Below are 14,810 nucleotides of genomic sequence, written 5' to 3' on the forward strand. Positions count from 1 at the left end.
TAAAGAAGAAAAACTTGTTCCACACAATATAATTCATTTGCACTTCAGCTGAAGTACTTTAGGTGGCAGGAGTGATCCTGGCTGTATTTGTAACATTGATACAACACGTAGATTTCTTCAGTAGTACAATTATTTACTTTCTTAGTGTCCAGGCATTCACTTCAGTTTGACCTTTTAAAGCAATTTACTTCAAAAGCTAAGGGAAAAAAATAACTATAGGTAAAGAAATTCTGAAAGCAGGGGCTCTGTTTTTACCCCCACGGCTACATTCCGTCCAAGCAGATGATATTATTTTTTAGGGAACAAAAGCCTCTAGAGCCACACGCATATGCCAGACTACCCATGTTAAAATTTTATTGGAAACATTCAAAAGCTCTAGTAACAAGATCACCGCGCAGTACAAATATAGATTTAAATGCAAAAACTAAACCACTTAAAAATATATTCATGATTACTGTACATTAGTGGAATACTACTCTTGGCTACCCACTTTGTGAATGAAAGAGAATGAAAGCTGAGTTAGGAGAAACAGCTCTAGAAACTAAAGACAATCTGCCCAGGGCAAGATTCGAAAGAGGTGGTTCTTTCTAACACCGGCGTCCTCTAAGGAAACAGAAACCAGCTGAAAGCTTGGAGGATTTTGGTTTTCCCATGTCTGCTTATGCTTTCAGTCACATGGTCACAGCATATAATCAAGTCCAGTTCACAGAATCTATACGTTCTGCTTGTCCTTGAATTCCAAGGAGGCACTCACAGAGTAACTGGGACTTCCACAGGCTAGAAAGAGCAAAGATCACCTTCCACGTCACAAAGCTCGGCAGGATAACTTGATACAGGGACAAGCATTTGCTTACAGCTAAATCCAGCTGGAAGTAACTTCACTCAGCATCTGTTGACTTGTAGTGATCATCATCCACAGTGGAGTAGATGTGTCCCTCGCTGCTAAGGAATTCAACTGCTTGCCTTTGAAGAAAAAGAAAAAAAAGCAATTGTTCACTAGTTCACATTAACACCTTTCTCTCAGGGATTTCCCATTTACAGACTCCACCCGGTGGCTCCATCCTGTGAGCAGTTCTACCACTCAGGAGGTACAGAAAATTCCTCCAAAACTGGGGCAACGTGCTCCCCCAGCAGCTCTTAGACCCCGCCTGCCACAGAGGGGAAGGCACCGCTCTCGGTACTCGGCAGGTAACAGCGGTACCTGGCTGGGCTTCAAAGGGGACAGAACACAAAGACAACGGACGTTAATTACTGCCTTTGGGCTTCACTCTTTCTCTAAGTCTCAGGGAGGGGGAAGCTATATGAGATAGTAAAGGAGAAGAGAAACAGTCTATTCCCAAGTGCTGATCGTGTGCAGAGAGCAAGGTGGTCCTCGAACAGGAGAAAGTCCTGCTGAGGCACTGCAGTACTCCCAGGCACCTACTACTTTGCTACTGAACTGTTCAACAGCTTGTTTCAGAAATAGGGCGCGAAGCATTTTATCACATCAACTGATAATGGCTCATTCTGGGCTGCTGGAAGATTTCAAACGCTCTAGCTCACTACTGCATCCTACTGGGAACATCTGAAATTACTAGCGCTGTTGAACAAGCCAGGACCTGGGGCCTGCCCACTATTTTCCTCTCTGCCTCCTTTTATCAGACACCAGGAAGGACTGCCTGGATTTCCAGAATATCCTTCGTTTCTACACACTTACTTGATTGTTGACATGCTCATATTGTGGAGCTGAACTTTCAACTCTTGAAGACTCATACCTTCTGGGACATGGCAGTTTTTAATCAAGTTCAGCACCTGGAAAAGCAAGAACCACCATTGGCACACAGATAAGCTTCTCTGTCGTAAACGACACCAAGGCTGAGGAACTATCAGTCTTCAAAGAGCAACTGAGCTTGCGTTTCTTTGTCCTACGTCACGCCACAGCAGCCTCCACGGCAGCTGCTGTGTTCCCGGAGAAGCTGCTTGCACGTACCTGACTCTGATGCACTGTGAGTCCGTTCACTGGCAGGCTGCCACCGCCTCCATAGCCCCCCATGTCACCAATCCCAGCAGAGGAAAACGACTGAGGCGCTCTTGATGCTGACTACAATTACGAGAGTAAAATTGCTGTGGTTACACAGGCTGCCACAAGCCCACGGCATTAAAGACTCAGTGTTATTCCACAGAAACAGTGATTAAAAACAGATTCCCAAAAGAAACCACTGGAAACGGACTGCAACACACTCTCTCTCCAACACAGCCAGGACTCCTGTTAGACCTTCACTGTAGCCCTTCAAGCTTTGCAGCCCCACAACTCGTGTACGATCTCCCAAAGTCCCTCTCTCTGGGAGATAACCAGTAACCCAGTAAGGGCCAAGATGGAACCAGGATCTTCAAGTACATACCGTAAGATTTTTTCTGAGGATCATATGCGCGTTGACAATCTCTAGTATGTGTGTGGTGAACTCATTCATATTTTCCAGAGGCATGATCTTAAATGCCACCAAGCTTTTCTTATTCTTTCAGAGGAAAAAAAAAAAAAAAAAGAAGAAAAGAAAAAAAAAATTAACATCACAGCAACAGGAACACGCATAACAGCCAGCCCCACCATTCTCTCTAGGAAGAGGGACAGTGGCAGGTAGGGAGCTTGTCTGCATGTAACAAGTCCACAGTTTTCTGACTTACATTTTCATATGTGATTTTGCAAGACAACACAGACAGGGTAACTTCTGTTAATCAATTGCACTTTTCTTTAATGCCTGCACCATTATTTGAATGTTTATTCATGTATTTAGTTATAATATTTAGTTATGAGGCAACCACATCACATAATATGCTACAAGAAGCATCCCCATTAACTAGAACCTGGTCTAAGCTCTACAGTACAAACACCCAAGAACCTGGCGGCCAGTACTCTGTTCTGCTGAAAACAACATGTTATTGAAAACAACAATTCTGTGATTCTATAAAGACCACAATCAAGTGGATGTTCTAAAAGGAACCCACTAACACTGTGCCAGATCACCAATCCTTCACTCCGCTGCTCCAGCCTTGTGACTTGGAGTCAGACATGTGTAACATGATCTTACCTGGAAAGAACGAAGATGACCAGCTACTTTCACGTAAGTTCCTGGAGGTACCACAACATTCTCACTACCTGCCTCCTAACAGAGAGGAAAAGGAGAAAGGAAGGTTTTGCTGATTCGTGTTTCCATTTCTCAACTATCACAATAAATGACTTAGGAAAAGAGGCTTATCGCAAGCAAACACAAATGGCATGCATTCCTACACCCAGTAAGAGCAGTCACATAAACATAATTATAAGTGAAAAACCAAGAAAAAATATTTGCTTGTTGAACTTGACAGCAAAGCCATCTGTCTGCTCTGCTCTCTCTATACACCTCTCAGGAATTTTCACAGAGCAACAAAAGGAAAGAACCCTCAAATAATAAAAAAAGCAAGTATACAACTACATAACTTGCCTAGAGGAACAGAAGCAGGCCAGAACCTTTTTTGAAGTTATGCAAAACTTGCAGCTAAGCCAACTGAATGTCTGCCTCATTACTCTCCCAAAGTTGTTCAACTGAACTCAGCTGTTCAGCCTCAAATACACATCACAATAACACGGGCCAGCTTTAAAGGCTGCTATACCAGCAGTGACAGTTATCAGCACTTCAGGAGGCATGCATCAGAGAATGAGACAACAGTCATCAGTATATGTCTTCGTCTCAATCACCGAGCCACACAGAAAAGTCTCTGTTCACTCCCTCTCCTTGTGTTTCCACACAAAGGTCCTGAGCACGCACCTCTCAGTTCAGCTCTGAAGTAACAGTTGAGCTTCAGCAGCTGCACTCTGAACAACTATTCAAAGTGATTCAATGTAGAACCACACACGAATGACAGAACAGAAGAGCCACGTACAGCACCAGTGATCTCTGCTACAGCAGCATCCCCCTTGGCTTTCAGGGGCACGTTACTCTTAAAAGAGCTTTCAGAACAACCACACCTTTTTGATATAGGTTTTCTCTCTTCACCACTCCCAAAGCTTATAAAGAAACGCACTCATAAGGAATCTGGTGCTTACGTCAGTATCAACCCACTGCCTGACATCCATCGGGGCTGCCGTCATGTCGTCCACTTTGTAAAGGATGTTTGTCGGTGCTTTCTCCGCGTGCCGCACGATGCCCATGATGGTGACCTGCGGGGGAAGAGGGGCGGTTCACCCGGGAAGGCGCCGGGAAACGCGCCCGCTCCCCCCGCTCGCCGCACTCCCCCCACGCCCACCTGGGAGATCTCCACGTCGCGGATCCGGAACGTCTCGTCGACCTGCTCGGCTGCCAGCAGCTGTGACACGGTGCAGGGCACGATGTTCTGGGAGCGGATCCTCTGCAAGAGGCGGCGGGGCCGTCGTCAGCGCCGCTGGGGCCGCCCGCCCCGCTCCCCCCGCCGAGGCCCCGCTCCCGGCCTACCTGCTTCTTCTCCGCCTGGGTGCCCGTGGGGGAGCCGAACCCGCCCGGCGACTGCGTGTAGCCGCCCGCAGGCCCCGAGATGCTCGTGGTGCCGTATCCGCCGTCGAAGGCGCCTGAAGGGGGGGGAGAGAGAGAGAGAGACCATGAGGCGCTGGCGGTGACGCGCCCTCCGTTCCTGCCGCCGCCACCGCCATCACGGGGCGCGGCGGCGGCGGCCTCGGGCCCCTCCGGCCCCCCCGTCTCCGGGCGCCCCACACCGAGCCCTCCCCGGCCCGGCCCGGCCCAGCCCCGGCCGCACCGTGCCCGCTCCACATGGCGGCTGCCGAACGTCGGGCGGCTGCCGAACGTCGGGCGCCCGCCGGCCCGCGCGCACCGCCCCTCCTCGCACCGCCCCTCCTCGCGCCGCCGCCTCCTGCCCAATTCGTGGACGCCGCTCCGCCGGCCGACAGCCAATCACGGCCCTCCGTCTTCCGGCTCCCGCCAATGGGGGAAGGTCCCAGGGAAGCGTCCGGCGCCATTTTGAGTGCGGCGGCGCTGAGGTGAGGGGGGCGGTGAGGGGGGCGGTGAGGGGGGCGGGCCGGGAGGCGGGCCGAGCCGGGCAGCCCAGCCCAGCCCAGCCCAGCCCAGCCGGAGCCGATGTACAGCACCTCATGCAGCGCCTTATGCAGCCCGTCGCGCTCCTCCTGCTCTGCCCGCTGGCCGCGGCCTTGTCAGGTAAGGGGGAGACGTCCGCCCCGCTCCCTGGCCAGCCGGGCGGGGGGGCCCCGAGCGGCGCCCGGCGGCAGCTCCGCGCCCCCAGCCCCGCTGAGCCTTGGCGTCTCCCGGCAGGTGCAGGGCGCTTCTGGCACATTACCGACCTCCACTGGGACCCCGACTACGAGGCGGCGGCGGCCGCCGGGCAGGCGTGCCCCTCGGGCAGTTCCCGCGTCGACCCCGCCGCCGGGCCCTGGGGTAGCTACCTCTGCGACGCGCCCTGGCGCCTGCTCGCCTCCGCTGCCAGCGCCATGAGGAACCGCCTGCCGCGGCCGGACTTCGTCCTCTGGACCGGGTGAGGGGCGGCCGGGGACCGGGCCGAGCCGGGGTCCCGCCAGGAGGGGACGGGTGGGCTCTGAACCCGCTCGCTGCTGGGGCTCTCCTCAGCTCACCGTCTCCGTCCTCCCGCTGCAGCCCTGGGGGCTGAGGGACCGTGTCTGCCTCTTTAGAGAGCTGCTTCTCCGAGGAGAGAAACACCAAACACTCCAGGAATTGTCACTGGGTGTTCTGGGCTTGTGCGTAGCTCTCGGGCTGGGGTGCGATCCTGCCTGTTCTGGGGCTTGCTAGCGTTTGGAGGGGAGAAGGGGCATCTGGAGGGCCAGGCCATAAGGAGCTTGTGAGGGATCCAGGGCTCTTTACATGGTAACAATTTTGGAGAGGTGAGATACGGATGTGTTTTATAATGCAAAATGGAGGCTTGGGGGAGAGTATAACCATGATGAGGCCTCTTGACACCTGCAAGAGGCTCCCAACAAGCTCCAGCAGTGAGAAACAGCAAGGAAAGGAAAGGATCGCAACTCTCAGTCCTTCCTTTTTTTAATTGTTGACAGCCCTGCCTGACTTCACACAAACTCTGAGTACCGAAATGCTGGGGGGAATCGGATGCGCTTGGTGGACCAAGCCCTGCCTGTTAGAGGCAGTGGCAGGAGGGCACTGCAAAACAGACCTGTGGCATTTCTTCAGCCTGCAAAGAGGCAGCTGGGAGACTTGTCTCAAGAAGGGGCTGTTTTGCTTTAGAAGTATGAGGAACCTTGCCAAATGAAGCATGTTTTCTCCTAGTGTGTCTCCAGAAGCGGGTACCCTATTCCACAGGTCTCATGTCACTTATAGGCAGTAAAAGCTTTATTTTGTATTATTATTGTAAGTATATATGTCCTATTGTAATGTTTGCTTTTTTTCTAGCAGTGCAACGTCAATGTTTAATTTGCTATAGCCTCCAGAAGTCTGCCACGCTTTTGGAGGCAGGCCTCAATGATCACTGCCTTACTGGAGGCATTCCTTTTTTTTTCATTTTAATGAGTTGTTATCCCGCTGTTCAAACAGCTGTGCAAACAGCTTTGCTTCCCTATTGCTGATCAGATGTTGACCTGAGATTGCAAATACTATTCCTTGCAATATTTCCAGTCAGCTTTAGTGCCTATTAAACGCACTGAGGCAGAGTGAGCATTCACTTCTAATGCTTGTTCATAGGTTTTTTCAAGGTAAAATAAAGTGCAGACCGTTTTCACTTTGAGCAATTCCTTGAAACTCCTTCAGTGCCTTGGCCACCCAACATGGTTCTGATTACTGCTCACAAAAGCTTCAGCTTTATTTTCTAGGAGGCACACGGAGAAGCAAGCAAGTTTCTCTGCCTTGCTTATCCCTTTAGGCATATGCCCTGTTAGTCACAGACGGTGACTGTGATGCTTTTATTTTTCTAGAGATGATACTCCTCACGTCCCCAATGAGAAGCTTGGAGAAGAGAAAGTTCTGCACATAATAGAAAATCTGACTTCTCTGATCAAAAAGACATTTCCAGGTAGGATTTGAGGGGATGAGAAGGGGAGAGGGGCACGGAGTCTCACAGGTATAGCTTACCAGGGTGGAAAAATTGTGAAGAGGAAAGGCACAGAAGGGCTGTGGTCGCTGGGACTTGTTTGTCTTCTCCCTAGTTGCTGTATGGCATGAAGCATGTCTGAATTAAGGCGTCTGATGCATACTCATTGTTTCAGGTTAGCTCACTCAGAAGAGGAAAATAAATGTTTCTGTAATTAGTCATTAAGACAGAAAAGGATGCAAGATTTCCTCACAGTTAATCCATGTCAGCAGTGGGAGAAGGAGCATTATTGATGGTGAAAGCTCACTGATTCATCTGTAAAGCTGTGGCTTGTCTTTGCAGTGTTGTACTCCCAGTCAATGCAACCACATGGCTGGGGTGTGGATGATTCACCTTTGCAAAGCTTTCAAGCCATGCTGTGTCTGTGGGTGCCTCGGGCAGCTTTGGTGCTGAGGAACTCTGAAGCAAGCGTGGATTCTTCTGTGCCTCCTTTTCTCTGTCTTTAGATACTAAAGTCTACGCAGCGATGGGCAATCATGACTTCCACCCCAAGAACCAGTTTCCAGGGAAGGAACACAAGATCTACAACCGAACAGCTGAACTGTGGCGTCCTTGGCTGAATGATGCTTCTGTTGCCCTTTTCAGAGCAGGTATGGCACCACTGGCTCATGTTGGCAGCACTCTGGGGAGATGGGGTGGTTAGGAGAATACCACAAATAGTTTTCCCTGCTTCTGTGCTCGGAGCAACAGTACTTGTAGGGTATTTGCAGCGGAAGGGTACAATTTAATGCTGATTTCTGGCACTGAGTTCTCCTGCATGGGAGAAAATAAATTTATTTATGCTTTATTCTCACCTGCTTTCCTTGAGTTACTGGGAACAGGGAATGCAGCATGTGAGCTCAGTGGAAGGAAAAAAAGATCTTTTAAGAAAGCTGCTGATGCAGGCCGGTACTGTGGCTCTCTAGAGCTGCCCGGCTCCTGGTGCTGCATGCTGTCCCCATGCAGGGTCTGCCTTCACCCAGAGAGGCATAAGCACGACGAGGTACAGAGCGGGGAGCGTTGCTCCAGATCCCCAGCCCGGAGCATTCAGAGCACTGCTGGCACCTTGTCCAGACAGTGACTCTGTTGTCGCTATTGCCAAGGAAAGCTGAGAGGGGTGGAAGCAAAGGGATCTGGGGTCACAGCAACCAACATGAGCAGACCTCCAGCTCTTTCCTGGCCGGTTGCATTTTTCAGGAGCTTTCTACAGTGAGAAGCTGCCCAGCCCAACGACAAAGGGGCGAATGGTTGTCCTCAATACCAATCTGTACTATGACCAGAATGACGAGACAGCTGGTGAGGAAGATCCTGGAGGGCAGTTCCAGTGGCTGGAAGAAACACTGACCAATGCCTCTAGAGCAGATGAAATGGTATTGAAAGAAATAAATAAACAAACTTTGTAGAGGGCTTCTCCCAGCCTGGAAGCTCTTCTCGCTCCTGCTCTCCACTCTGTGCAGTCACAAGCCTGCCCTGGGAAGTGTGGGCTTTGCATTTAGTGCAGCTCTTCGCTTTTGTAGGTCTACATCGTGGGGCACATCCCTCCTGGCTTCTTCGAGAAGAAACGAGGCAAGCCCTGGTTCCGGAGCAGCTTTAATGAACGATACTTGAAAATTGTGGAGAAGCACCACAGTGTGATTGCTGCCCAGTTTTTTGGGCACCATCACACGGACAGCTTTCGAATGTTTTACAGTGATACAGGTACCAGTTCTGGCCACCCAAGCATTTGTGTGATAGCTCTGCCAACACCCAGAAAATCACTGTCAGTGAGAGGTTTCAGTGGCTGAATGCAGCTGGGAAGCCAGAAAAGGCTTGTGAAATGCTTTGATCAACAAGAGACAACAGTGGTTCTGATCTCCACCCCCAGCCTGTAGCTCCACCCCTCCTTCCTTTTTACCCTCAAATTTTGTCATTTCCCCTCAATGCCTTGCAAATTCTTGCCTGCTCTCCCTATTGATATGGTTTGGACATCAACTGAGACATAAGGGAGCAGTTACGAATCTTTGCGTTTGGGTTACACATAGTGCTCTGGGTCTCTTGCTGAGCGTGGTTCTCTTGCGCACCATCACTACAAGAGTCTTCAACAGCAGTGGAAAGCCGGTTCTTAGCCGCAGCAGTCCCTGATCTGTTCGATGTGCTGATTTATGCATTCACTATTGTGACAGAGCTGCTGTTTGCAGCGTGATCGGTTCCCGCGGTGCTCACTGCAGCGTGGACAGGGGGTGATAGAAGCCAGGGTCTCCCATTCATGGGTTGTTTTGCCTTTCTGTTAAGGTTCTCCAATCAATGTTATGTTCTTGGCTCCTGGAGTGACTCCCTGGAAAACAACATTACCTGGAGTGAACAATGGAGCCAACAACCCTGGGATCCGGGTGATCGACTATGATCCAGACACCCTTCAAGTGTTGGTAGGGGATCTCCATGTGCTGCACACTTCAGTTCTAGAAGAGTACTTTAATTCTTCCATGTGGTTTTAACAGGCAGGATTACAGGAGCCAAGCAGCCGTGTAGGAGAGGACGTCAACCAAGATATTTCAGCTTCATGACTAGCACAAAGATTTAGTAAGAGCGTCAGTGAGTAAAAGGCAAGGCGACTGCAGTCAGCTGGCCCAGGCCATCTGCTGGGTTGAGTTCCCCAGTGCAGGACAGGCTTTGCCATGTTCTTCATGTCTTTATCTAGTCTCCTTTGACACTTGCTTTACTACCCAGGTAACGTGGATTGCAGAACTTCTCTTTGGGGACCAACAGATTTGTCAGCTGTCCTCCAAAAACATTTAACTGCCTAGAAAATTATTTGAGTCCCCCGTACTTGCTAAATTGATTAATTTGTAGTGGATCTGAATTTAGGTGAATTGGACGGGCTGCATCCGTTTCCTCAGTCTCTTATCTGCTAAGAGGTAGAGGATGGGGTGTTGGTGCCTTTCTTTGCAATCGATAAAGCATCTCTATAGATGCTCTATTTACATGTTTTGAGCATGAGAAATGAATGCTAAAATACTCTGCAGAAGGCTGGGGAACTAGTGAAGGAGAGAGAAATAGAGCAAGAGACTGAGCACAGAAGTGAAAAACTTTATTCTTTAGTTTGCTCACAGTTGAGAAAATGATGTCACTCAGTAACTAACACTACTCCAACCCTTGCTTCTGCCGGTGGACAGTGTTGGTAGTAAATAACAAGTATGATTCTGAAGCAGGCTCAAAATTCCTGATGTTTGGAGATCAAAGTCAAGCAGAGAAGAGCCCTCCCTTTATCCCTTACCAAACAGGATGCATTTGTGGTGAGCTCTGGAGGCTCACCACAGGTTCACATCTCAGTAGGAAGCACCTGTTGGGAGGCAGCTCCCCTGTCACTGGGCAGGGAGATGCACTGCCCATGGTAAATACACGGGTCTGTGGTGCTGCCCACCAGCGCCTGGGAGAAGGGGCTGATCACATCCTAGCCAAACATTTCACTCAAGGCCTGGTCCTTTCCTGATCTGTCCTCCTTCTGGTTTTCTCTCCCTGCAGGATATGGTGACTTACTACTTGAACCTAACTCAGGCCAACATGATGGCCCCGACACGGGAGGAAGAGTTCCCAACATGGGAGGAAGAGTATAGGCTGACAGAAGCCTTCCAAGTCCCGGATGGCTCTGTGGGCTCCATGCAAACGGTGCTGGAGAGGATATCAAAGGATCCACACTATCTGCAGAAGTACTACGAGTTTAACTCTGTCAGATATGACCTCACCCCGTGCGAGGAGGCCTGCTGCATTGATCATGTTTGTGCCATCAGGGAAGTTGATTTTACAAAATACGACGAGTGTGTTAAAACCAGCAGCTCTGCCTCTGCCGTCATCAGGGTTTGGCTTTTATTATTCTCCTTGCTCTTAGGACTTCTGAGTCCCCAGCAAGTGCTGTAATGACTGAGAGCAAGAGAAAACGAAGAGGGCACAAGGTCACGACACACATGAATCGGCAATTGTGAATGCTTTTGACGTTGAGAACTTAGTCAGAAACCAAGACAAAATCAGTGACTTTTAGTAAAAGCTCTGTGATGTTGATTTGAAATCCTCTGGAAAAGCTTGATGTATCGGGAAATGGCGGTGGTTGCTACAAAGTCTTTTTGTGCCAGACTGACCTGCATCAGGGAGTCTGTCTCCCTTCCACTGTGACTTCTGAGATAGTCTCACAAATCAGATGAAGACCAGGCCTCCCCGTGGACTTTTAACTTACCACGGATGAGAGCGGTGGGCTCCCTTGTGTTCCCTAGGAGTCTGCTGCCAGGTGAGTTCCTCATGTTGGTACACACTTCTCCTCTGGAAAGAGCACACAACCAGCAACCTGAAAGGTCTTGTTTCTGTGGCCTTGCACCACAGCAGCCTTGCCTTTGGCTTGCGAGCAAGACAGGTGGGATTAGTTCTTCCTTTGACAGTGTATGAACTTCAGTAAGTTTGGGCCATGATTTTCACATGTGTAGGGTAAGAAGCTTGATTATTATCTCTGATAATAATTGATTATACCTCTCTGATAATAATCGATTGTACCTCTCTGTCTGGCAAGATCATGGAGCAGATCATCCTGGAAACTACTCAGGCACATGGGAAATAAGGAAGGAGGTGATTGGTGACAGCCAATGTGGCTTCCATAAGGGCAAATCACGCCTGACAAATTTGGTGGCCTTCTACAACGGAATACAGAGTTGATGGACAAAGGAAGAGCAACTGACTTCATCTACCTGGACTTGTGCAAAGCATTTTGCACTGTCCTGCACGATATCCTGGTCTCTAAATTAGCGAGATATGGATCTGATGGATGGACCACTCAATGGATAAGGAATTGGCTAGATGGCCACACTCAACAGGTTGCGGTCAAAGGCTCAATGTCCAAGTGGAAACCAGTGACAAGTGGTGTTCCTCAGGGGTCAGTACTGGGACCAGTGCTGTTTAACATCTTTGTCGGAGACACGGACAGTGGGATTGAGTGCACCCTCAGCATGTTTGCTGATGACACCAAGCTGTGTGGCACAGTCGACACGCTGGAGGGAAGGGATGCCATCCAGAGGGACCTGGACAGGCTGGAGAGGTGGCCCCGTGTGAACCTCATGAAGTTCAACCAGGTCAAGTGCAAGGTCCTGCACCTGGGTCAGGGCAGTCCCAGGCACAAATCCAGGCTGGGTGGAGAATGGACAGAGAGCAGCCCTGAGGAGAAGGACTTGGGGGTGCTGGTGGATGAGAAGCTCAACACGCCCCAGCAACGTGCACCTGCAGCCCAGAAACCCCCCACAGCCTGAGCTCATCCCCAGCGGCGTGGGCAGCAGGGCCAGGGGGGGATTCTGCCCCTCTGCTCCGCTCTGTGAGACCCCCCTGCAGTGCTGCCTCCAGCCCTGGGGCACCAGCATGAGAATGACATGGACCTGTTGGAGCAGATCCAGAGAAGAACACGAAGATGCTGGGAGGGCTGGAGCCCCTCTGCCGGGAGGACAGGCTGAGAGAGCTGGGGGGGTTCATCCTGGAGAAGAGAAGGCTCTGGGGAGACCTTCCAGCCCCTTCCAGTCCCTAAAGAGGCTCCAGGAAAGCTGGGGAGGGACTCTGGAGCAGGGAGGGGAGCCATGGGACGAGGGGGAATGGTTTTAAACTGGAAGAGGGGAGATTGAGATGAGATGTGAGGAAGAAATTCTTTCCTGTGAGGGTGGTGAGACATCTATTTATTTGAGGTCCCTTCCAACCCAAACCATTCTGTGATTCTATGATTATTATTTTTAAATTTTTTATTTATTTTTTTCCCCAGTTGTTGAGCATGCATAAACAACTCTTCCCTTCTGTGCTCTCTTAACTTGCCTCTGCTTAGTTTCTTCCTTCAGCTGGGCATTGCAAACTGACCTTGACTGCTTTGCCATTGAGAAACCCTGAACGGTTTGGTGATTCACCAGCCTGGGGCTTTGCTGGCTTCTCCGGAACCTCGGGGGAACCAACGCAAAGTGTTGGAAGTGGGGCTGGGACTAAATGATCTTTAAGGTCCCTTCCAACCCAAGCTATTTTATGATTCTGTGGTGTTGGACCCTTTAGAGGTGGGTGAGGGAGACAGAGAAGGAACATTTGTGTTGCAGGGGTCTGGCAGGGGGCTGCGAAGCTCAGAGCACGGCAGCCCGAGCAGACCCTGGGTGGGCGGCAGCGCCAGCGGCTACACCTTTCGCCAGAGGGACCCAGGCAGGGCTGCGAGGCGAGGAGCCAGCCTGCGAGCGGAGCAGCATGCCCTGGGCACGCCAGCGTGGTGGTGCGCCCAGCCGAGCGGCCGCGGGGAATGGATGTCTCGTGTTGGAAGAGGAGCGAGGGCGCAGGAGGAATTTACAGCCGCGGTTGGTGTTGGAGCCCCTGGTACCACCTCAGAGCATGTGCCGGAGCCGTGCTGCCGGTGCCCAGGACTCGGGGCCTGTGTCAGGTGTGTCACGGATAGAAATATTTGACACAGTTATGATTTAATAGCAATTTAAAATTTATTAATTACTTGAGGTAGATCAAGAGTTGAGTTTTAGCAGCACTTGATCGTTAACTGATTTAAGGATAAAATAATTGAACAACGACTTAATTACAGATTCAAAGATGGCAAGATTCACAGTAACTTACTATATGGTGTCCTAAATCAATGCATATAGGTATAAGCACGAACATTCAAACACACAACACTTAAGGGGTTGAGCACACACCTACACCCGAGTTTTAGCTATAAGGACTAAAGGTTCCTTCACAAGGGGCAACTCCTCTGAGCCGACGGGTGCCCCTTTTACACGTGCACAGGCAGAAATTTGGATGTGGTAAAATACGGGAACACCCGCGTGTCAGCTAGTGTGCGTCGAGAGGTGGGGGAGCAAGAGCCTGGCCTAGAGTTAAAATTGCCCTCTTCCAGTTTGGAGTGAACGCTCCCACCGCATCGGCATTGCTCAGCGGGCGATAACTGGGGCTGGAGGGGGGTTGGCTCACCCTGGCTTTTCAGTCCTCAAGGTGCTTGCCTGAGCGGCTCCCGCCTCAGGGGAGGTGCTGGCCACAGCCCCCTGCGAGCCAGAAGAGCTCAAAGGGTCTCAGTAGAATCCCTACTTAGAGGGTCTAAGATAATTAACTTTCATCAGGTGTTTTTCCACTCTGTCCCATCTCGGACAATGGGATATTCCGATACTTTCCACCAGCTCGCTAGATTGGCAAGTTCTGCTATCACCCGGCTTTGGGCCTTGACGCGGGCACAGATGTACCGGGCGGTCAGGGGGTGATTGTCCCCAGCGATGGGGGAGGCAGCAGTCAGGCACATTCAGGCGTGCCTCAGCCCTGCACCTTTGGCGAGCTGTGCCACGTGCCCTAGGTTGGGATGTGGCCCAGGGATGGGGAATCCCACAAAAGAACCAAAGGGGGGTTCCCAACTGGCTCAGAGCCCAGTAATGATGCGGCTCCCCTCCTGCTCCTTGCCCTGCAGGGCTGGCTGGCAGGGGGAGACACTTGGTACTGCTGGGTTTTGCTGTGGCTTGGAGCATTCCTGTTTGGTTTGGGTGGGCTCATCCCCAGCAGCGTGGGCAGCAGGGCGAGGGGGGGATTCTGCCCCTCTGCCCCGCTCTGTGAGACCCCCCCTGCAGTGCTGCCTCCAGCGCTGGGGCACCGACAGCAGAAGGACACGGAGCTGTTGGAGCAGGGCCGGAGGAGGCCCCGGAGATGCTGGAAGGGCAGGAGCCCCTCTGCTGGGAGGACAGGCTGAGAGAGCTGGGGGGGTTCAGCCTGGAGAAGAGAAGGCTCCGCAGAGA

General features: G+C 51.2%; 2 protein-coding genes across 3 annotated transcripts; one reads left to right on the forward strand and one right to left on the reverse strand.

The window, feature by feature from the left end:
* Window positions 1–329: 329 nt before the first annotated feature.
* On the reverse strand, window positions 330–5,003 carry RPA2 (replication protein A2). Of its 2 annotated transcripts, none has more exons than XM_054223929.1 (9): window positions 4,834–5,003; window positions 4,446–4,558; window positions 4,261–4,362; window positions 4,061–4,174; window positions 3,066–3,140; window positions 2,382–2,495; window positions 1,970–2,080; window positions 1,697–1,791; window positions 330–963 (listed from the first exon to the last, which is right to left on the reverse strand). In XM_054223929.1, exons 1-9 carry the CDS (start codon window positions 4,961–4,963, stop codon window positions 879–881), a joined length of 939 nt encoding a protein of 312 aa, XP_054079904.1. In that variant the 5' UTR covers window positions 4,964–5,003; the 3' UTR covers window positions 330–878. The 2 variants fall into 2 exon arrangements, with proteins under 2 accessions (XP_054079904.1, XP_054079903.1); XM_054223928.1 differs by having other exon boundaries at window positions 4,744–5,003.
* A 47-nt stretch (window positions 5,004–5,050) lies between these two features.
* SMPDL3B (sphingomyelin phosphodiesterase acid like 3B) lies at window positions 5,051–10,957 on the forward strand. The gene is made up of 8 exons (XM_054223987.1): window positions 5,051–5,159; window positions 5,274–5,493; window positions 6,899–6,996; window positions 7,521–7,664; window positions 8,251–8,423; window positions 8,571–8,751; window positions 9,325–9,458; window positions 10,555–10,957. The coding sequence occupies exons 1-8, from the start codon at window positions 5,096–5,098 to the stop codon at window positions 10,945–10,947; spliced, it is 1,407 nt and encodes a 468-aa protein (XP_054079962.1). The 5' UTR covers window positions 5,051–5,095; the 3' UTR covers window positions 10,948–10,957.
* Window positions 10,958–14,810: the final 3,853 nt, after the last annotated feature.

The sequence above is a fragment of the Rissa tridactyla genome, chromosome 18 (genome assembly GCF_028500815.1).
Source record: "Rissa tridactyla isolate bRisTri1 chromosome 18, bRisTri1.patW.cur.20221130, whole genome shotgun sequence".
In the NCBI taxonomy this organism is placed as follows: Eukaryota; Metazoa; Chordata; class Aves; order Charadriiformes; family Laridae; genus Rissa; species Rissa tridactyla.